Source organism: Poecilia latipinna, unplaced genomic scaffold (assembly GCF_001443285.1).
Source record: "Poecilia latipinna isolate Pla-1442-1.1 unplaced genomic scaffold, P_latipinna-1.0 Scaffold488, whole genome shotgun sequence".
Classification (NCBI taxonomy): Eukaryota; Metazoa; Chordata; class Actinopteri; order Cyprinodontiformes; family Poeciliidae; genus Poecilia; species Poecilia latipinna.
In genome coordinates, this window is record NW_015113104.1 from 257,265 (window position 1) to 279,810 (window position 22,546).

The window sequence follows — 22,546 nt, forward strand, 5'->3', positions numbered from 1 at the left end:
TCAGTGATTACAAGCCAGGGAAGCTGTTAAACAGACCCAGGCATGCTTGTCAGCTCGGGAAACTGATGGGCTTGGAGTCTTTTTGAAGCAGCAGTTTTTTTACACATGTGCAAACACAAAGTAGATGCAAAAAGTGTAGAAACTGTTGTAGAAAAGCTGACTGCAATAAAAAAGACAGACTTTGTCACTTCTGTATCTGTAATTAGTATTTGTGCCGTCGCTTCACTTCCTGCTCCCTTCTTCCCCTGATTCCTCTGGGATTCTCATTCTTCTGGGCTCGACTTTTTCAAAGGCTTCCTACTTACTTGCACTCTCCCAAGTCCTTTTTTCTTTTTTTTGCCTCTGCTCCTCCCATCTTTCCTGCTCAAACATTCATAGAGGTGCTGCACCACTGCAGCACTGACGATTACAGTTTTATCCCTAGCGCACGGTCAGACAAGGAGCTCCGATGGGACTCCTGGTCCCACTGGTCACTTTGGCTCTGGTCCAGGTTTCAGGTATGTCTTGAAGCTGATGTTGTGTTGGGTGCTGAGGAAAGCTGTGGGTTCAGGCACTGACGGCGAAACCCTGTCTTTCAGTGTTTGGAGACACAGGATGCAGAAGGTTTAAGAATCTGGACAACGGACAGACATTTTTCCGGTATGGTGGACTCATGGTGATCTTCCGCTGTCATCCGGGATACAAGCTCCATGGACACAAAACCAACAGCTGCGTGTCTGGACACTGGTCTCGAGAGCTCCCGGTTTGTGTTGGTAACGTGTTTAATTTTCTCCTAATCTCCAAGATTGAGTGATTTTATTCTCTGTATAGATTAGCTGTTTAATTTAAAGTACTGGTGGGAGAACAAGGGTAGTCAGAACTTGGACATTTTTTTAAAGATTTTATTGAAAGAAAAATTAATTTCTTTTAAAAAAAAATACCCACCCTGGTCAGGTTCAGGTTGCTCCCATCCAGGCTCGATCAACCACGGGACTAGCAGGATGAAGGAGGATGGCTCCTGGGCAGAGTTCAGCTGTAATAGAGGCTTTCGCTTACACGGCCCTTTAATGATATACTGCAAGGGCCACACCTGGAACAGCACAAAGCCAGTCTGCAAAGGTGAAGGTGGAAACATCTGTGTTTTTCTATCCTAAGACCTCCTCACGTTGTTATATTATTAAACGTGTGACATTTGTCTTTTTGTTTCAGAGGCAGACATTATGAGCTCAGTTTCGCTCAACAGTCTCTACGACTTGAACGCGCTCCAGAAACTCCAGATTTCTGCGGCTTTAAAAAATCAACACCTCCACTTCAAGGCTGTCAGTAGCGGGGCTTCCAAAGAAGCGCGCCTCGGATTCGACCGTTTGCCTTACGCGCCGTTCAAAATGTTAAAGGGTGAGAGATATAATCTAACAAACCCAAGAGGCGACCTCTTCATTGAACAGGGTCAGTTTTCCAGCGATGGGACAGAGACAACCCAAGGAACCAGAAGGTTTGGCTCCGTGGCACAGACTTCACATGACTCAGCAAGAAATTTGGATGAAGCCACACAAACGTTTTCCTCAGAAGATCATTTTCCTTCCACTGTCCGGTCTGCGCATCAAACATCAGCATACGAGCCGCGTCTTTCAACCACACCCGCACCAGCTGGGCCCGCAGTTACTGCAGCACCTGCAGGTGGAGATCTTCACCGGTCCACAACTTCTTCCTTGGCTTCATCCTCCTCCGGTCCCAGTTCCACCCAGTCCAGCACGAAAACACAGATCTCGGATGACGTCACCCTTCTTTCAAACATCTCCAACTCAACTGACCTGAGATCCTCCTGGAGGGAATTTCACAACTTCACACAGTCCAGCACCGCAAAGCCAGTTGTGCATCTTCGAACTATGTGCCCATACCCACCTGTGCCTCTTCACGGGACGTTTTACTTTCACAATCTAGAGAACCCAGGCCCCAGTGAGTTTAAATATTACATCCAGTACGCCTGTTACAGTGGGTATTCTCTGTCCCGTGGAGACGTAAGCAGCTACTGCCAGCCTGGAGGCGGCTGGAGCGGAGTCACACCCGTCTGTCAGGGTAGGTGGTCGGATTTGCTGTTTTTTTGTTTTGTTTTGTTTTTTGGATCACTTGACTGCTTTCTCGCGCAACTCATTTGTCTTCTTAATTTAGACGACATTGATTGCGTTGTTTATTTTGTCTTAAAATGTTACGTTACAACATTCAGCGTGAGTTTTTTAGTTCAAATTTAGAAGTATGTAAAATGCAACAGTTTTTATTCTCTCATTTCAATGTAGCTCATTGAATGCACATTCAATACTTTTCACAACTATTTAGGCAGAATTACCACCTTTTCATTGTATTTTATTATGTAGCAATAATAACAATATGTTTAGAGTTCAAAGTTTTTTCATAATGAAAGAAAATTGTCTTGGTACGACCAAAAGTTTTGAAAGTCACATTCAAGCAGATTCTTTTTTTTTCTCATATCCATCACAATGTTTAACCTCATCGTCTTGACTGATTGTTTACAATGAGCAGATTACGGTGTAAGAAAGCTGCTCAGTTTGTGTAGCCTTGCCTCGAGACGAGTCCCTTGCAGATATTTTCATAATGAAATCGTTAACTTAAGCAGCAAAATCTAAGACTGCCGACAACGTTCTGGGTTGTTGTATTAATAATTGAGACCTGAGGTGAACTTTACAAACTAGTTTGATGATTTAAGCTGTTGATGAGTCCTGTCGGCTCTTGTGGAGTTGCACCTCACGCCATGCTTAAAGACAATTTTCCCTCATGTTAGTAATCTGTTCAACAGGTGATCTGGTCACCTCTTCTTTTATTTTAGAGTTGACATCTTGTCCAGTTAACAATGAGCTCTGCTCTCACTCCTCAAACTACAACCAGAACTCTAATGAGACACAAAGCAGAACCTGGTGCCACTGCAGACCTGGTGACAGGCAGACCCGTCGAGCTTGAGCATATTGTTTTTCACACCTGATTGTTTTTTTATTATTATTATTATTATTATTATTTTGCCAGGACTGTTTAGTAGCATTTATTCCTCGCTGGTACTTCCTAAGGCATGTTCCTGCAAAACAGAACATTTAGGATGTTTGGTGTGTCAAAGTTCACAGAATACCCCAGTTGAGAGATTTATGAGATCACTGCAGCACTTATAGACACCTGGTAGTTTATACACATACCTGCTCCCTGACAACCTGTCATTATTATTTGTTTATTTTGGTCCTCTGCACTGTGAAAAAGAGAGGAAAAAACCCCCAAAATATGGACAGAGACGAGGCTGGAGAAATGTTGGCCTATCTTCCAGCAGAGACTCTTCTCCTCTGCGCGTGTCTCTGTTTCCTGTCTGAGGGACAGGATGCAGGAAAACATCTGGGTTATGGTTTGCTCATTAGAGGCCATAACAGCGGGCCAACATAGAGATGCACCACTGAAGTTTTAGAATACAACCTTTTTTTTTTTTTTTTTTTCTGCGTAGTTGTCTCAGAGGCTGCGACCAGCTTGTCCAGCGTATCGACTGACAGAGTGCGAGTGTAAATACTTCATTAATGCTTGAACTCTGCGCCGAGCGTTGATGTGACCCGTTCCTCTGAATGCAGATCTGGACGAGTGCGCAGAGGGGCAGCATCGGTGTCAGCAGAGTTGCATCAACACATTTGGCTCCTTCAGGTGCGGCTGTCACGTCGGGTACCAGCCAACTCCTGACCAGGCCTCCTGCGTCGGTGCGCCGATGACTGCGTGTCCTTCCACATTCGTGTTTGTTTGAGTTTCCTCTTGTAAACAGACGACCGTCTTTCTCCACATCTTTCCAGATATTGACGAGTGCCTGCTGCCGGCAGCGGCCACAGGTTGTGTGTTTGGCTGCGTTAACACTCCTGGGAGCTTCCTCTGCTCGTGTCCAGATGGCTTCAGCCGGCTGAGTGCAGATGGCCGCTGCCAAGGTGGGAAAGCATTTACTCAATATTAAACTGAGCTGTGGCGCCTTGTGGTGGAGTGCTGTGAAAAACAGACTCCTTCTGTTTTTCTTTTTTTTTTAAATCACACTTCAGTGTTTTCGATTATTAAACTACTTTTAAAATAACCTGACCTTGTAATTGATTTGGCCAACTTTCTGCATATAAATGTTTTCATTCAGTTACTTTGTTTACTTTTTAGTTTATATAGCATGCTCCCTTCATAAATCAAATCATCAATGTTAAAACTTTATTTTGAATTTACTTGGGTTCTCTCTGATTAACGTCAAACTTTGTTTGATGGTCTGAAACATTTAAGTGTGACAAAAAGCAAAATGGTTCTAGATGTTCTTATTTAACCCAGACATAGATGAATGTGCGGCTAATAACGGACTTGGACCCTGCAAGCTGCGGTGCCTCAACTTACCAGGATCCTACAGTTGCTCCTGCTCTTCTGGCTACATCTTAGCAGGAGACGGACACAGCTGCTTTGCAGAGTGTCCACCTGGATACAGGAAGAAACCACTTACACGGCCAGAGAATTCAACAGGACAAAATCCGAAGCTGGAGTGTGTTGGTAGGTATGAAATGATACACTCAGTGGGTCGGTTCAGTTTTTTGTTTTTTTTTTTTTCCAAACTGGGGTTATGTTTCTCTGTTGGCAGATATAAATGAATGCCTGGAGAATATGTGTGAATGGCAGTGCATCAATCTGCCCGGCTCCCACCGCTGCATCTGCCCCCGAGGATACACACTGCACAGAGACAAGCGACACTGCAAAGGTTCGTGTCGTTACAATGCCAAAACTAACCAAATCACTTTTTTTCTGACGCTGCACAAATTAGGCAACTAGAGTTGCAACGATCCAGGGATTGGTACGGAAGTAAATATGGGTACACAGTAAATATTTTTGTTTGTTTCATTGAGATTTTTTTCCGTTTCCCTTCTCCAGATATTAATGAGTGCAACCAGAAGAACGGAGGCTGCTCTCATCTGTGTTTGAACAGAAGAGGAGGTTACAAGTGTTCGTGTCCGGCCTCCCATCGTATGTCTTCCTTCAGCTGGAAGAAATGTTTGCTTAAGACAACAGCGCCCTCTGCTGGCTAGGCTCTTCATCTCCTCTGCTAGACTTCAGGCTTTTGTTTAACGCTGACAACTTGGTATTTTTTATATTTTATTGAACACTTATTGATAAAAGTGTTGTTTTGTTTTGCCTGTAACCTTTCAACTTTTTCAGGCAATAGGACAGGATAAATATTCTCTCTTTTATTGTTCAATACTTACCCAGACCTGGAAAATGATTCAATTCTATATTTTTGTAGAAAGCCTAATTCATATCCTTAATACCATTTTAGTCTAGAGAGGCTAAAAAACAGTTCTGAAGTTTCACTCCTTTTATCGTCTGCACAAACGGACAGAATGAATCCACACCAAACAGCGGTGAGGATCTGGACAACACATCATCTTTTTATAAAATTGATAAATATGCTATGCTGTAACTACGCTGCTCCTAATGTGATTTTTACTGCACCAGCTTTAACTTCACACCTCAGAAAGAGAAACGTCTCATCTTGTCATTTTTCACGTTGCACTGACTCATCTCTCCTCTCGCCAGCTTCTCGCCTTTTCTTTTTCCTCGCACTGCAGGTGGTATGGAATAGACGAGAGGAATCCAGGTTGTAAAAGTGTTTATTTCAGAAAGAGCGAACCATGATCTGAACCTTTCTGTTGTTGGACACAGTTTGAAGGTGCATGCGGTCGGCGCAGACGTCAAGTCTGCTGTTTTGTTAATGCAAATGAGAAAGTTGTTACTATCTGCAGTCATTAGCAAAACTATTATTTATTTTTGCTTGAAATAAATATCCAAAGGATTATGTAAGGAGTAGCAATAGACTAATCCTGAAAATAATACCACAAGAGTAGTTGTTCTCACTGCAACAAATGAACAAACTGTCAACATGCTGGATAAATATGGGGTGACATTCATATCCAGACACACCGATAAACAATTTTTTTTAATAAAAAGGTTCTCTTTTAAGAAAAAACAAAGTTATTTATTTCCATCATTCTAAGTCGGTCTTATTTATACTAAGACAGTAAAATTCAAAAACTTAAGTATAAATAAAACAAAAGTAATTAATGGAAATAAATGATTGATTTGGGGGAAATTAGTAGTTTGGACAATGATCACAGTATTTTATGAGGAATTGCAAATCAGTTCAGTAGTCTAAAGTTTCCACTTAAATTAAAAGGATTTAAATAAATTATAATATGACCTAAAACCAGACACGTGTGCTTGCCCTGTTACAAATGTGTAATTTAAATAGCTTAAAATGTACACATATATTTGAACAGCTATCCCAATGCAGACAAACAAGGATAATTTGTGAGCTGCCAACGCTGCGATGCTGCATCAGTACACCAGAGCTACCGCTTACTGAATAATTAACACCAACAAAATCCACACGAGTTACAAATTAGAAGCTCTGCTTAACCCTTCTGCTACCAGACAGGCTTTATTCAGCTGCCTGGAGTCGGTGTCTTCACTGCATCAGGCAGCTGGAACTTGGCAGGAAGTCTTGGACGTAAGTGACGACCGCCTTGGAGAGATAAGTCATGGTGCCGTAGCTGCCACTAGGGGCGCTGTCGTAGAAGAAGTTGCAAATTCCCGTAGCTGGGTCCTTCTCCAGGAAATAATCACTGGCGCTGAGCGATTTCTGGAGATTTGAAATTAGATGGATTAAGCTAAGGTGAACCCGCAAGCGTTTGTCATTTTTCATAATCTATCTTTAGTACAGGACTGTGAAAAGCAATTCCCCTCCCAAATAGTCGAGTTCACTTTTTGTTTCTTTTACCTTTTCAGGTAATCCACACATCAACTAAATTTTATTATCAAACATAACCTGAAAAAAAAACTGAACACTGTTTCTATTTGTGGAAAAAAAACTGGTACACTGCAGTCCCAAAGCCTAAGAAATGGTTCTGTAACCCTTTCAAGACTGATACTCTTTCACTGAAAGTCGTTATCTTTGCCTGATATTAAACATATTTGGTAAACTGGAACATTTACGTGACAAAAAGCAAAAACAGAAGAAATTTCTAAGCTGTCCAACGGTTTTCCAGTAGCCCCGTGAGCCGTACCTGGTCATTTAAGAATAAATCGTTGGCCAAATGCAGAATGCGCTCCACATGGATAATTCCACCGATGCTGTCCACGTCCACATCAGCCACCAGACCCAGAACCATCACAGTCTCCACCAGCAGCTGCCTGTACTCCGGCTGTGGGACGTGGTTCAGGACAGACTCCACTTGCACTGCAAACTTGATCTCTCCTGCTGTCATCTGCACAAGAAGACTTCAAGTCACACATCCATGGACATGAACCCACACCAAGCCCCAAACTCCAGAGCTGGCAGTAGCATGCTACCTCTCTTGTGGTGGACGAGGGCAGCACGTATCCGTCAATGGACAGGCCGTGGCACTTCTGCAGGATCTTCCAGACTTTCTGGTAGAAACCCATCGGCACCCTGTTGATTGCTCCATCCAGCCGCCGTCTCCTCAGCCACTGGCCCTGCCTCTCCTCCCAGTGCAGCTGCCCGTCTCCGGGGCCATGTCCCACTGGGGACAGCATTCCACTGGGGGTGGAGGGGCTGCTGCAACGCTGCAGGACCAGCACACCACTGTTCTTACTGTCAAGCTTATTTGAGCCCATTAAACAAGTCAGAAGCAACTGCAGTTTTTCCCACAACACTGGGTTAATGTCAGAGCTCCTTGACCCGTTTGTGATTGGTGGAGATAGGCTCTGTGTAATAAAGAGATTAGTAGCACACACACACAGGTTTGTTGTATTCTCTGTCTCACACAAATAGTTGTTTTAATTTATGCAACAGTCCATGCAGTCACTCATGCAAAATGGGTCACTTAAAAAAAATGTGTCAGGACTGGCATTATCACAAGTTCTAGTTTTGTAAATAATTGCGTACGCTCAAGCTGAAATAAATTACACACATTAATGTGTTACCTTTGTGTGGCTGCAGCAGATTGTTTTGTCTCTGATTAATAAGCAAAATAAACAGGAGCTGCCACTTTAACATAGATGTACATACAAGTTCACCTAGAGGTTTTGCACATTTATTATGGCGCACAGATCAATCTGATGCCCATTAATAATTTGTATTCTTTAGTTTGTTCAAATATTTAAGAAGTGCTCTTGAAGGAGCATGTGCCTTTCGACTTTTACATTTTATATTTGTCTTTTGTCTTTTTTGTTTCCTTACCAACTAAGGGCTTGTTTTAAGTAAATAATTTCTTCATATTGATGGAAAAGTACTAGTACCACTATAACAGTACATTTGTCCCATAATATAAGTGAAACAATCAGCCAGTGGATCTACTACTTGTTTTAAATCAATATTAAGGAATTACTGACTTAAAGCAAGCTCCTATATCTTGGTAAAAAGTTACCTGTAAATTAATTTTGTCAAATTTCAAATGTGCCAAGATGTTTCTACTAGAACCTAGACAAAAAGCTCGGTCAGATTTTGTGTTTTTGCAGTGTTATTTCAATAAAACATGTTACCACTAGCCCACGACAACTTGACATAATGCCATTCTCAACCTTTACTGTGGGCAAGTCACACAGAGGAGGTGTCTAAATTTAGGATGAAATCATCAGGTATATGTTGCATACTACATTATGACCCTGAGAGGGATGAAGCAAGCCAGTGTGAAGCAGTTGAAATGAAATGGTTTACCGTGGAGCGAGGGGAAGTTACATTGCTACTCAAGGAAAGACCTCCACTGAAGATCTACACGTGGAACATGGACAGAGGGCAGATTGAAATGGTTCGCATGAATCTCATGATGCATACTTATACATGGTAAAGCATAGACACAAAAAAAGACACGCTAAAAGAAGAAGAGATACAAGGGCAGACGACCCCAAAGCAGCTTAAGCAATCATGGGTTAAGTTGGTTAAAGAGATTGTAAAGTTGCAGACATTTATATGTGCTGGTCTTCAACAACAACAACAACAAAACAAAAACACTGCAGATGGATGCATAGCATGTTGCATAGCAATATTTTCCTGCTGATTCGTCACGAGGAGAGTCACTCCAGCTATGGAGGCCACTGTAGTACACAAAATGTTAACAGGCAGCGAGTGATTGGTGGACAGAATTGAACCGGCGGCTTGATTTTTTCACTTTAGATTGAGGTTAGAAACACATGCTATAAATTATCAAAGATAACCCACACTGAGAGGTCGAGAGCCATCCAGCTGCAATTAAAAGCAAGAACAATGTTAAACAGAGAGAGAGGAAGAGAGAGAGAGACAGACAAACAATCTTTTTTCTCACTCACATGTTTTATTTCGCTCTTTAACTTATGAATCCCTGTGCGTTCAGTCTTTGTGGCTCCTGTGTGGCCCAGTTCATGAATAGAGATCGCAGGACTGGTGGCTGTGGACTGGATTGGACGCACTGCAAAACACGCAAACAACAAATATAGTTCACTCTAAATATGATCTTGATATTGTTCTGTGGTCAGAACCACTGTGACAACAAAATATATAAAAACACCTGCAAACTAAACCAATTCAGAAAACTTCCACACATCAGCTCGGCATCATGTTTAATGTTTTGTAAAGTTTGTTTCTACTTTATTCCTGGTTTATGAAGCTAAATTGTCCCGTTTGATTCTTCATGTATCATCTCAAAGTTATTGTTTGTCAGAGTTCAGTTTCTTTTTTTTATATCTTTTACCCCAGATATTGGCCCTGAGTCGGGTCAGTCAGTTCATTTTGGTCTGTAAGACTCCTTATCTGACTGACTGAATTATTTACCTAAATCAATTAGCATGAAATGAAATTATCTAAAATACAACAGCGCTTCAACATTTCCCTGATTAAATAATCTCTAAGAAACATTGGGTTATCCTTAATGAGGATAAATTAGATTATTCCATACTCCAAAACTGCTTATGTTCATATGATTCAAAGCACTTCTACATTTTCAATAATCAGAATCAATCAGAGGAGATGGCTGAGTACAAGCAGAAAAAGGTTTGCTGAGCAGCTTGTGAATACTTAAATTTTACGGCTTTAAGTTAGTGTCTTTTTTTTTATTCACCAACTCAACTAATCATGTAACATCTAAAATTTCACTAGTTTGATTTATGCAACAAGGCCTTATTGATGTAATACAAACAATACGAGCCGATTTGATTCACCTCAATGCAGAGATGCAGACTGAAATCACTCCTTACAGCATCGAAAGTCTTTCAATGGAGAGAAAGTGGAAAAAACTAACATAATTTGATTATAGCTAAAGAAAAAATGAGAGGTAAAAACTCACTGCTTCTCTCAACCCCAAACTCTTTGCCACTGAGGATGTGATGCAGCAGGTTCTTCATATCGAACGGACTCAGACTCATCAAACTCTCAGACGCCTCCTCTCCTACAAAACCATTGCAAGGCGTTCACAGTTTGCTTCCCCCACGTGTGTCAATCTGTTCACGTGTATGTTTTTGACTCCTCCCCTCCCTCCCCCACACCTGAACAGTGCAGGCTGCGGGCCAGTTCAGTGGCCATCACTTGCATGATGAGTCCGATCCTGAGGCGGAGCATGTCGCCGAAAAGAGCGGGCTGGGAGCGAACGTACATGGCTAAATAAACCATGATTTCCTTTAACAGAAGCACAAACGAGTCACAGGCGGAAAGGGAGCATCCTTTACGATCCTGGCAGAGGTTTAAAATGTGACAGCGTTACCTGTGTGAGAACAGCTATGCTGATATCCTGACCACTGGCTTCATATATCAGAGTGTTTAACTCCTCCGGGGGAAGTGGCCTGGGGAAAACAGGGCATTCGTGTTGCTGGTAAAGGCTTTAGTGAAGGAGAAAAAGCTTTGCAACTCATGAACATCTTACATGGTGATCACTCTTTCTCTTGGTTCAGGAGGAAGACCGACAGTCAGCTGCTTGTGATGAGAAATCAGATCTGTGCAGGCCTGAGAGAAACACACAAAAAAAGGAACAAAGTGATTAAAATAGCCCGCCACGTGCAAGGCAACAATTCTCACAAGCGAATCACAGTGAACCTCACAGTGAACCTTGCTGTCCTCAAACCGGTTATTAATGCTATAAAACGTCAGACTGCAAGATGAAATTGGAAGCAATAAAAGTTAAATGACTTCAAATTATATTTTTTTGTCTAATAGTTGAGTGTTAGAGCTGGAATGTGATTAAAAAAAAAGAGCAAATCACAAATTATTTGATCTTATAACTATGCACAGTTTTGTCAAGAGTCGTCATTGTGTTTCATTGCTGGAATATCAATAAATTTAAAATAAATAAACCTAAATTCAGACTGAGAACTGTATCACATTTTGGCTTGGAGCTTGTCTGTGTTTACTTCACTGCTCCGGGGTTTCCTCATTGACTAATTGCTGATTTTAATGGGAGATGAATTGATGTATTGTACTAATTGTGAATCTAATTTTTGATCTGAGATCTAAGATATTTGAGATAATACTCAAAAACAAAGGTACTGATGCCTAAAACTAGTCGATTCAATGTTTGATAAGGTGCATCATGCTGAAGGTGACATCATCATCACCTTCATCATCTAATGTGTTTTAACAAAAACACATCAGAAAAGAGTCAGACAACATCACTGCCTTTAAAAACACATTTCGCACTTATCCAGACATTTCTGCACAGACCATTTTCTGTACTTTTCTCTACTTTTTAAGACTCATTTGGAACTTTAAAGTTTCTATGTGATTTGATTGACTGTTGCCATAAAAATAACCCGGACTTCTCACTGACCTCGGCGAGGACCTCCACTCTCTTGCGTAGTATTCCAGAGATGTACCTAATGAGCCCCCACTCTTTGCAGGCCCCGGCCTGCACATACAGCTCCTCGAGCAGCGAGCGGACGCTGACGCCGCCCTGTCCAGGTCCTGACAGCTCCACCACCCACTCCGCTCCTCTTTGTCAGAAAATAACAACAACAAAAACAAAAAAAAAAGTCACAGAGCAGGAAATTACGAGGATCATTTTAAGTGTGTAAGCTATATGCAGAGTGTTGTTGTCATATCTTTGTGTACTTCATAACGTAGAGTATGTAGAGAATGTCAGCCTGGTCCTGCAAAGTCGGACACTCCTTTATCTGATTCACCAGCGCTGCAAAGTCGGTGTTGCCCTGAGAGTCTCTTGGCAGATGTAGCTCAGAAATACTGCAGAGCTTCAGAAAGAACATGAGTGTTAATCTTCCACCATCACAGCAGGAATGGACACGCACACACACACACACACACACATACACACACACACACACACACACACACATTGCTAAACACATGTGCTGAGCATGCCTTGGGCTGCTCCGGCTGCTTTGCCTGTGGGCCAGGCTGAGGATGAGGAACTTCAAGGAGGTTCAGGGATCTCCGATGCTTGTTTGTGATTGGAGTCACAGGAAGATACATTGAAGTCTCTGAAATGCAAATATGCACAATAAAACAGAATGGTGTTTCCAGAATGCTTGCACCTTCGCAGTGCCATATCATTGTTTTTCATCCTGCTAATTAAAGCTGCAACCACAAAAAAAAAAATACCACAATAACAATTTTATATGTTTGTGTGAGTCTATTTGCTGTTATTGTCAGTCGCTTTGCTGCTGTTGCACAGAAACGTCTCCGTTGTGGGAAAGTACAGGACATTTCCGCTCTATTCTGAACTCACTGGGCATTTTCAAGCCTTGGACCTGAGCCATAAAGGACAGGATGTCCCTGGTGGTGTGCTCAGGGCTGAAGATGTGGTGCTGCCCCCTCTGGATGGGAGGTAGATATGACTTGGTGGCAGTGCTGTGAAGGAGCTGTGTGATGTACTGGTCAAATGTGTCCTTGGAGCCCACTGTTTAAAAAAAAAATGCTTCCAGTTAATATTTAATAAGACAAATTAAAGTGTGATGGTGGAAATGCAGCGTCGCTAACTTACGATCAGGTGTGTTATATTCAGCTCTGTATTCGTCGTTATCTTCGTCGTCTACGTCGTCAAATAAACTGTCGTCAGCCTCTTCGTCCAGGAAGGTGAGGCGGGTGTAGAACGACGTAGTCTGGACGCTGGACAGATCTGACATCTGCACTCTGTGGTGCCACACACACCAAAGCTCTCACACATAGAAGGAGCTGCTCTAATTACATGAACGTCTGTGTGTGTGGTTTCAGTACTGCATATGGGAGAAAACAAACCTTGCTCCGGCAAAATAGCCATCCTCCAGCTTCCTGAGCGTGGATAAGATACACGGATCTATTGCTTCTCCATCCTCGACTGGTTGGGAAAAGTAAAGTGAACTGAAATTACTTTGCGGCGTAATTTCACTTTACACACTTCTGTGAGATTCACCCCGTTGTCCCTTTAAATATTTCCAATCTCCAAACAAATTTTACCATTAGACAAAAATAACCACAGTTCTTAAATTATGATTTTATGTATTAAGAGAACTGGCTAGGGGCTGCACAGTGGCGCAGTTGGTAGAGCTGTTGCCGTGCAGCAAGAAGGTTCTGGGTTCAATTCCCGGCCCCGGTCTTTCTGCATGGAGTTTGCATGTTCTCCCTGTGCATGCGTGGGTTTTCTCCGGGTACTCCAGTTTCCTCCCACAGTCCAAAAAAAACATGACTGTTAGGTTAATTGGTCTGTCTAAATTGCCCCTAGGTGTGTGTGTGCGCATGGTTGTGTGTCTCTGTGTTGCCCTGTGACAGACTGGCGACCTGTCCAGGATGTACCCTGCCTCTCGCCCGGAACGTTAGCTGGAGATAGGCACCAGCACCCCTCCCGACCCCACTGAGGGACAAGGGTGTTCAGAAAATGGATGGAGAACTGGCTACGTCATCACTCCTGGGAGTAGCTAGTGATATTGAACGCTACTTTCCAAACAATGTGGAACCATCATTAAAAAAAAAAATTGAAAACTGCTTTTGGTATTTACTAAGATTATATTTGCCTGATACCAAAAATATGTTTGACGATCAGATAGATAAAACATAAAATAAAGAATAAAAGAAATGTGTAATGTCGCAAATACTTTTCCAGCTTCTATAAAAACAGCTTTTATTATGCCAGTCTTGAAATCAACAAGACTGGCATAAAATAAACTTTTACTTTTAACAAGTGATTTAATTTAATTTTAAAATGAGACGACTTCATCAGGCCAAATAAAAAAAGATCAATAACAGGTTTCAATGATCCAGTCCATAAAGTTACATTAAAACAACAAGAAGAAGTCATGATCTTCTTCTAACCTATACGAATCCTACATCAATCGTGCACAAACATTGTTTTTTTGTCTTTAATTTGTGCAAAAACTCGCACAAAGTCTGGGATTTGGAACGATAAAACTCTATTATTCACTATCTGCAACACAAAAATGACTTGTTCTTGCTATAAATGAGGACAAAAGAAGCAGTACAACATGTAGGAAGTGTAGTTTTCTCCAGTTTTGGCTGTAGAGAATTCATACCCAGCATGCTGCGGGTGATAGGGAAGGTGAGCGTGGGACGTCCCGTCATCCTCCAGCACGATGACAGATAGGCCAGCTCGGTTCGTAACATCTCAACAATCATCTGGTTGTCCAGCGCCAGGTAGAAATGATGGTGATCTAAAAACTGATCAGTGGAGACCGAAAAGAAGAAACACAAAGAATTCAAAATATTACTATCATCATTTCTATCCTTTTCATCTGAGATTTTCTGTTGCGGTCACAGACACGTGTCGTCTTCCCAGCCAGATGCCGTTTCACCTGAGGGGTGAAGATGTAGGAACGATTCCTGATCTCGTAGAACTTGGACGTTCCCAGAACTCCGATGTGTCTGTACGGCCTTCCGCTCAAATTCAGCTTCCTGCAGTTTCCTGAGGAAAAGACACCACTTGTTGCTTTTGTTCCACACACACACACACACACACACGCAGATCTCAAAGTTTAAGAAAAACAAAGTGTGTGATTACCCAGCCTGACATAGATGTGGCTCAGGATGCGAGCAGGCATGACTCTTATAGGCATGACCTCTGATATGGTCTGCACCGTAACGCCGGCATCTCTTAGCAACTCCTTGATCTTCTCTGACTCTGCTAGCACACAGACTACAGCAAACCAAAAGACAAACAGGTTTTTGATATTTTTGATATCGTATGGTTTTTAAACCATCCGGTTTTGTTTCGAAATATGTAAATAAATACATATCCCAGAGCAGGTAATTTACTAATTACCAACCTTGTACCACAACGTCAGGTTTGAAGTTTGTAGAGAATCTCCTGTTGAGAGGGTCTATCTCTCCTGGTGCAAGAAAGCCCTTCCAAGGAAAAAATAAATAAAATTGAAAAAAAGTAGACTTCCTGTACGTTTATATTTAGGAGAACTGATTTGATTTGTTTATTTTTTTTTGTCCTTTTAGAATTTGCAACAAACACTTGCAAAACATCATATAAAAGTGATTTATTATATCTTGTCAGCCATTACCTCAGCCAGAAGACATCCCACAATGTAGAGGGATTGTCCCCACATGTGTGGAAGCTGTCCCATGGCCATCCTGTCCACAGAGTGAGGATTGCCGTATTCCTCCTCCACCTGCAGTAGAAACAAAAAGATTAGTTGTCAATAAACTTCTCCAGCAAGTGGAGCTGGAATTGAACAAACAGTGACAAAGCTTTTTAAAGGCGTCTCTTTGTAAAAAAAATATAGATACCTTATCAAGTGGTACAGCGTAAAGTTCAGGCAGGAGTTTGATGCCATTTTTCCCTCTGATTAAAACGCCTTCCAGGGCCTCCCGGTACTCCTGCACCTGTGTGCAAAGCGTGTAGTTATTTAGTAACACAGCAGCACCATTTGAACTCATTCACACTGAATACATCACTGTGTCTCTGAAGCAAGACGCTTAACTCTAAAGAAAATGTTTGTATATTGAAGGAGAGAGTTCTGAGGAAAAGCATTATTTAAGTTTCTAAAACTAGTAGTGTTTTCTAGTTTCTAATTTTCTAATTTACTTTAATACATCTGAAAAAAGTATGTGTGAAGCACATCAATTTTTTTTTTTTAACAAAGCCACAAAATGGCACAACTAGAGACAATACTAAAAGATTTGAGCATTTTTAGAAGCCACTTTATAAGTTGCACTTTTTTTAGTTTTTTTTCCAGATGGTCATGGAGTTTGAAATAGTTTACCCATGACAGAGATCCTGTTTTTTTGTTTTTTTTTTCCTACCTGCACGTGATCTCCAGTAAAGATGCCGTCGAGGATGAGATACGTCCAGAACACCGGCCACTCACATTCGATGTTCTCAAACAGCTTGAGCTCTGCAGGATCGTAGTGCAGCCGAGATGGATCCTAGTAACACAATGACCAGAATCTTGATTTTTCCATCCAATGCAGAGTCTTTATACAACAAGAATGGACTTAATGTTAAAAAATATTTCTTCTTATGGCTTTTTTTATATACCAATATGCACCCTGTCAATTAAAGAATTTAGATATTTCGCAGAGAGAATGTGAAACCTCTTTAGGACAGTGATATCCATCCCTGATGAAGCGGCAGCAGCCATAGCGACCCTGAAATTAAACCAGACAGTGGAAAGTTCAGCCTGACTCCACGAAGACAGGGCACGCGTTTCATTTGCCTCTGCTTGGACTTGCACCTGCAGCTTGCTGATGATTTCCGACTTGGTGATGGCCACCAGGTCGGCATCCTCCACGGCAAAAGCAGGGAATGAAATAACGGACAGAAGGCCGGCATCTATCTCCTTGGAAGTTGAGGCTCTTGGTAGCATGGAGCAGAGGATGGCCTGAGGGAAAACACACGCAGACACGCTGAGGGCTTGAACGAAGGTCCGAGCTGCCGCTGGGATGTCTGGAAGTGAACTCGGCGGTACCTGACAGTGCTCCACCTCGTCTGGTAGAACGTGAATGACCGACTTCGGCCCTCCGTGAGCCCCGAACAGATCCAGCTCGTCGATGGCCTCCAGAGCTGCCTGAAAACATCAGCCCGACTGTAAATACTGGCACCGGATCGCTTAAAGACAGTGGAAGGAGAAAATGGCGCTCCTGTACCTTGGCCATTCCTACAGAGCTGCCGTTGAGCTCGGGGATGCCCTGGTTGGTCTTATCACCTCGCTCCCACATCCCATAATCCTGCAGGAATCAGATACTCACTACAACACTTGCTGTGTAACATGTTTTATCCTGATTATTAAGCATGTGGTGGATAAAAATGATAAAATGCTGCTATTCTCTCTTTTTTAAGAAGCTTCAAACAATGCTGAGCCAAAGTCTCGAGTCAGATCTTATTTAACTAAATTAAGTTTCCAAAAAACAAAGGATGTCAGCAATCCTTGGAAGTGGTCTTGAGCCGTTTTATACCTGAATCATTTATAACTCACGATTAAGTGGCTAAAGAAGCAAACAAATAATCCTGTGTAAAACTGTGAGTGACAAAACCAAATAAAAGCCTGAGGAGTAATGATTAAATTGCTACAAAATACAAAAGATATCAGGACTGCTTTCATGTTAACTTATTCAAATTCAATCCAAAATTGAATTTTCCAAAGGGAAATGAAATGTTGTAACTCATTTAACTAGTTATTGTAGATGGTGATGGATGTGGACAGGAAAGATCTCCTGTAGCGGTCTGTATTACACCCAATCAGAAGAAGCCTCTGATTGAAGACACCCTTTTTTTCTCTCTCCCGCTTTAATTTCCCCTCCTAATTTGAATCTGATGCTTACCGCCACTTTGTAAGCTGCCTCAATGTAGAAAACTAAGTTCTGGATAAAAGCTACTTCATCAAGGTTGGAGATTATTTGGAGACCTGCGTGACAAAACAAAGAAAATGAATTAAACTAAAACTGTGTTCCCTTGATGACTTATGCAGGAAATGCTTTAATCGGTATGAGATCCACCTGAGGCTGTCATCTGCGCCAGCATTAGCAGGTAAATGGAGGTGGCGTCCACCTGCAGATGGCCCCACTGGTCGTCCCTGACCACTGTGCTGCAGGTGGCTGTGTTGTATTTGGCATGCAAGCAATCCTTTGTACTCTGGGTGTGTTTAAATTTCTCCACCTTGTCCACCTGAAAACACATAACATAAGCTAGGTGGGGGGCTAAGTGAAACCTAACAGGACCATCACAACCAAAGAAACCCAAAGGAAAATGAAAGAAATTTGATTTTCCATTTCCACACTTGATGATTTTTTTTTAAACTATTTTTTGGGTCTGTAAATATCCTTCTTTTAAAATGACCAAGTAGAGAAGCAACCATGAAGCCAATGTGTCTTGAAAGAGCATCTACAGTAACCAAAGTGGTTACCATGGAGACTCTGGAAGCAGGTTTGATGGAGAGAGTTTCCGTCAAACCAGTCAAACCTGATGCTTAAAGCAAGTCCTCTTTCTGCTTGAGAGTAAAGGATTTGGTTTTTTGATAACCTCCTATATTAAAACATTTTCAACATAGATTTTAAATTGATATAAAAGGCCAAATGAAAAAAAAAACGTAATACTTGTTTCATCATGCGGTTAGCAAACAAATCACATAACAAACTTTATGATGCACTTTCTTTCGGCAATATTTTGGCACAGTTAAGTCCAGAATTAATCATATCCCTGGTAGATTTAGATTTAAAATCATTTTCAGTCAGGAGAAGCTTGTTGATCAGAAATGAAACAGACATCTCTCAAATGATAGTAAAATGATGTAAAGGGGGTATAATTTTTTAAAATATGTTTATAATTTACAATTTATGAAGGAAAAAAAAAATTTTTTGCAAAGAAATGTAAAATGGCACCAGGATGCCGACTAGTGAAGATCCTTCCACCACCAAATATAATAACATACGGAGCTGCAGCGTCTTACCTGTCTCGTCATGCACTGCAGCAGGCCCTGCATCAGCTTCACCACACTCTGCCAAATAACAAGATAAGTACAAACAGATACAACTGTAAAGCTTTAACACTTTTACATTTTATCTAATCTAAGCGTTAAAGAAAGATAAGCGTAAAGCTCTCATTAAATGTCCTGCTACTTAATGAGCAAGAAATGATTTTCTTCTTATAGAAAAAAAAATAGTAATTCTGCCTTATAATTTGAAACTTTATGCACCAGATTTTTAATAACCTTGTTGTAAGATTTGTAAGCTATTCAGCACGATGTGCATTTTTTTGTTGTTGTTGTTGTCATTTTTTATTAAATGAATTTAGTTCAAATGAAAATGCAAGATCCACCATTTTTCTAGTGTTTGCTGTTTCAGACTCTATCACTCTCCGTGAAAAGGCCTTTTCTTTTGATGTACCTGCTCCAGTTCGTAGGCCTTGGCTTTGTCTTCATCGCGGTCGGCGTTCTTGCGATAAGCCATGCCCAGCCCCCACACAGCCAGGACGCTGTACACGTTATCCCTCACCCAGGCATCCTTCTTCTGGATGCTGGCAGGGAGAAGTCCAGTCACTGGGTTCTGAGGGAGGAAGAGTCCAGCATACAGTCAACAAGTACGCTGAATGTGAGCAATTATACGTGGAAAATATACAAGGTTACAGCTGTTTCATTTCCACACTGACATATTTTTTAATTTACATTTTTTTTATATAATTCCAAGTCATCTTTAAGATATTCCTTATTACTGTGAAATTTCTATTGTTTTAAGCCAATTAAACACAAAAGTTCACTCAAAATGAGTTTTATGGTGGATATTTTAGAAAACTCAGGAAGGAAAGAAAGAAGTGAAGATGTAAAGAAGTAAAGAAGGAAGGAAAGATATAAGGAAGGAAAAAAGAAACCAGTGAGGATGTGAACACACAAACAAAGGAATGAAGGAAGGACCAAAGAACCATTGATGGATTAATGGAATGCAGCTATTTTTCATCCAGTATTTTCTTTTTCTCGTACCTATCCAGATCTGTAAAACACTTCAGCCTGTACTTTTCCTTCATTTCTAGTATAGACACAAGTTCCTTTTTTCCCCCCCGCAGAGCAACAATGCACGCACACACAAACACAAAGCGATTACATACAAACATGACAAGAGACCAACAACAAGGCCGAGTCAACACTGTCAACATTTCCAGCTAAAAATGACACCACTACAGTCGGCACTAGCTGCTTCAGAAAACACTGCCTCATAACTTTTCTGTTTCAAAATCCTTCCTTATCTTTTGTTTTTAGTTGATATTTTTTCATGAGAGTGATTAAATCAGTTATTGATCCATCTGCTGCAGATGGCAAGAGTACACACAATCTCAACTTCTGCCTAAGTGCAAGTACTTTCAAGGAAAACAGAGATAAAGAGACGCAAAAGTAAGGAAAAGTCTGAAAATAGGCATTAAAGTGAAAAATTAGCAGCTGAAAATGTTATAAAAGTTATTTTCATTTTTTTCTACTTCAAACTAAACTGTACTTAGCTAACCCTCAAACCTAATTAAATATATTTAGAAAATAGATAAAATGTTAATGATTTGTAAATATTCACCCAATAATCTTCTTCTTACTGGCCACTTTCTGCACGAGTATGCTAAACTGTTCTTCCTAATTTACAGCTAAGTCTGTCTTTTATTCTCATTAACAGATAGCATAACTGAACATCAATAAAAGACAAACGAAGTGTCCCTTTAATATAGGAGAATGCACAGTGCCTTTCACCTTGAATACAATAACACACTAGTTTACACACAGTAGCTTCAGGCCAACCTGTTTTTAAGCTAACACCTTGTTATGCAATGTATAACAGAGCATGGGAAGTCGACCCTGTTTTCTGTCAGCCGTGGACCCTCAGGGTCCCAGTTTCACTCCGCCAGTTTTTGACCGTGTCAGTGTGAACTCAGGAGCTGTTAGTTAGATAAAGGTGCATCGCTTCCCAGGCCTCAGCTGATTCCCAGAACTGAACTTTGTTCCTATGTTGTTTATTTCTCTGTGCAGCTGCTGTGGACGAACTTTAGCCTTTACAGGCAGCAAAACATCTACATATCTACAGTATTCCTGCACGGAGCAGGGGGAATATTTGGTTACAAAGGCAGAAAATGAGAGAACCATTTCAAACAGCCAACCAGAAGAGCGTCAAGCATAAAGTTGGAAAATATATTATCTGCCAACATTCGCAAGAGTTTGCCTTGTTTTTTTTTTAAGGATATTGTTTTCTTAGGGTCTTGTTAGTGTTGTTTTGTTGTTTTTACTCTACTATATTTTGAGGTTATGCATTTTACTTAGAAGTTCATCAAAAGTGCATTGTGAATGTTGTCAATTATTCATGTTTATATTTGTATTTAGATTAACAAAAAATAAAAAGGCATGCTGCAGAAATGCACCAATCAGGTGTGCACTGGTTGATACTCACTCCCAGGATTTGTTACATTTTGGACTTATTGACTGTAATTCTACCACTTCCAATTTTTCTTTCAGGTGCTAAGCAAAAGCAAATAATGTGCTGGGTTGATTTTGTATTGATGAATTTAAAAATCTAAGAAAAAATATATTTTCAATTTTTCTGTTTTTGATGTGCCAATCACCAAACAGAGGCAATCAAGGGAAAACTGTCAGATACCAACTGACTTTTTCATATGTAAAATAATATATATATATATATATATATATATATATATATATATATATATATATATATATATATATATATATATATATATATATATTGTAATTGTCTCACTAGTTCACAGAAATATGTACAGAAAAGAAGAGGACAGACTTCATTTAGATAATTTGCTTCATAAAAATGTACTTTTTGACATTAATCATCACAGTTGTAACATGTAATAACCGATGTTACCATTACAAACTTCAACTTGCGTTCAGATATTTATAAACTAGTCCAGCCTGGTTACCCAACATTAAGCATACAACAAGTGGATTAAAGAGTCAGCCTGGGGATTCACGGGTTATTAAGGAAAGTTGGAAATCACTGCAGTCATTTTGTTTTGCATTAATGAAATACTGCAGTTTTCCAGTATTTCATTGAAATGATTTCCTTCACTGGACAACTACATGTGTCTGAACCCACCTGATGACACAGGATAGTCTCCTGGACCAGCCTGGCATATCCGTCCAGCCTCACTCCTGAATTACTGCGGCTCCTCATCCTCACGGATAACTGCGCAAAGTGTTTTCCGTAGACTCCTAAGGCTTCAGCATTTTTTTTTTATCTCACCGTTAAATATGATAAAAGAAAGTTAAATTTAGCTTCGTGACTAAGCTAGGTTTCTACGCAACCACCCCATCTTTCATGTCCTGCAGAGCCTGTTTGACCTCCGCAGAGGCTACTCAAGCTGCTAAAAAGCTGGCTAGCATTGTAGCATCCAGACGACTAATAAATAGCTCCTAACTCCGGGTTTACTGTCCGTATTCACGTCCAGGAATTCAGCTGTCGCGGGAAAAAAGTTGTTGCTTTGGAGTGTCAGAGCTTGTGGATGACTCTGAGTGAGTCAGGCGGCGTATGCCTGTACATCCATTCTGTACATTGTGTTCTGGATTTATCACAGTCTACCGACAGAGGGCGCCAGACTCCTATGCTGTTGATGCTGTTGTATGTGAGCAGCATGATAATAAAAGCCTG

General features: G+C 40.9%; 2 protein-coding genes across 4 annotated transcripts; one reads left to right on the forward strand and one right to left on the reverse strand.

Moving 5' to 3' along the window:
• The first annotated feature begins 21 nt into the window (after window positions 1–21).
• Window positions 22–5,966, forward strand: LOC106952016 (fibrillin-1). Of its 2 annotated transcripts, none has more exons than XM_015039860.1 (9): window positions 22–497; window positions 579–752; window positions 934–1,098; window positions 1,189–2,055; window positions 3,597–3,719; window positions 3,810–3,938; window positions 4,315–4,527; window positions 4,616–4,732; window positions 4,903–5,966. In XM_015039860.1, exons 1-9 carry the CDS (start codon window positions 449–451, stop codon window positions 5,055–5,057), a joined length of 1,992 nt encoding a protein of 663 aa, XP_014895346.1. In that variant the 5' UTR covers window positions 22–448; the 3' UTR covers window positions 5,058–5,966. The 2 variants fall into 2 exon arrangements, with proteins under 2 accessions (XP_014895346.1, XP_014895345.1); XM_015039859.1 differs by having other exon boundaries at window positions 4,315–4,523; window positions 4,612–4,732.
• Window positions 5,624–22,478, reverse strand: phka2 (phosphorylase kinase, alpha 2 (liver)). 2 transcript variants are annotated; one of them, XM_015039837.1, is made up of 32 exons: window positions 21,995–22,478; window positions 19,286–19,444; window positions 18,850–18,897; window positions 17,900–18,068; window positions 17,726–17,808; window positions 17,051–17,131; window positions 16,873–16,971; window positions 16,639–16,785; window positions 16,499–16,552; window positions 16,208–16,330; window positions 15,692–15,787; window positions 15,466–15,573; window positions 15,220–15,298; window positions 14,955–15,089; window positions 14,749–14,858; window positions 14,470–14,614; window positions 13,202–13,280; window positions 12,948–13,096; window positions 12,693–12,863; window positions 12,326–12,444; window positions 12,059–12,195; window positions 11,778–11,940; window positions 10,878–10,957; window positions 10,719–10,797; window positions 10,504–10,633; window positions 10,305–10,406; window positions 9,313–9,431; window positions 9,206–9,229; window positions 8,705–8,758; window positions 7,378–7,611; window positions 7,092–7,292; window positions 5,624–6,667 (listed from the first exon to the last, which is right to left on the reverse strand). In XM_015039837.1, exons 1-32 carry the CDS (start codon window positions 22,070–22,072, stop codon window positions 6,494–6,496), a joined length of 3,729 nt encoding a protein of 1,242 aa, XP_014895323.1. In that variant the 5' UTR covers window positions 22,073–22,478; the 3' UTR covers window positions 5,624–6,493. The 2 variants fall into 2 exon arrangements, with proteins under 2 accessions (XP_014895323.1, XP_014895325.1); XM_015039839.1 differs by lacking the exon at window positions 8,705–8,758 and having other exon boundaries at window positions 7,378–7,752.
• Window positions 22,479–22,546: the final 68 nt, after the last annotated feature.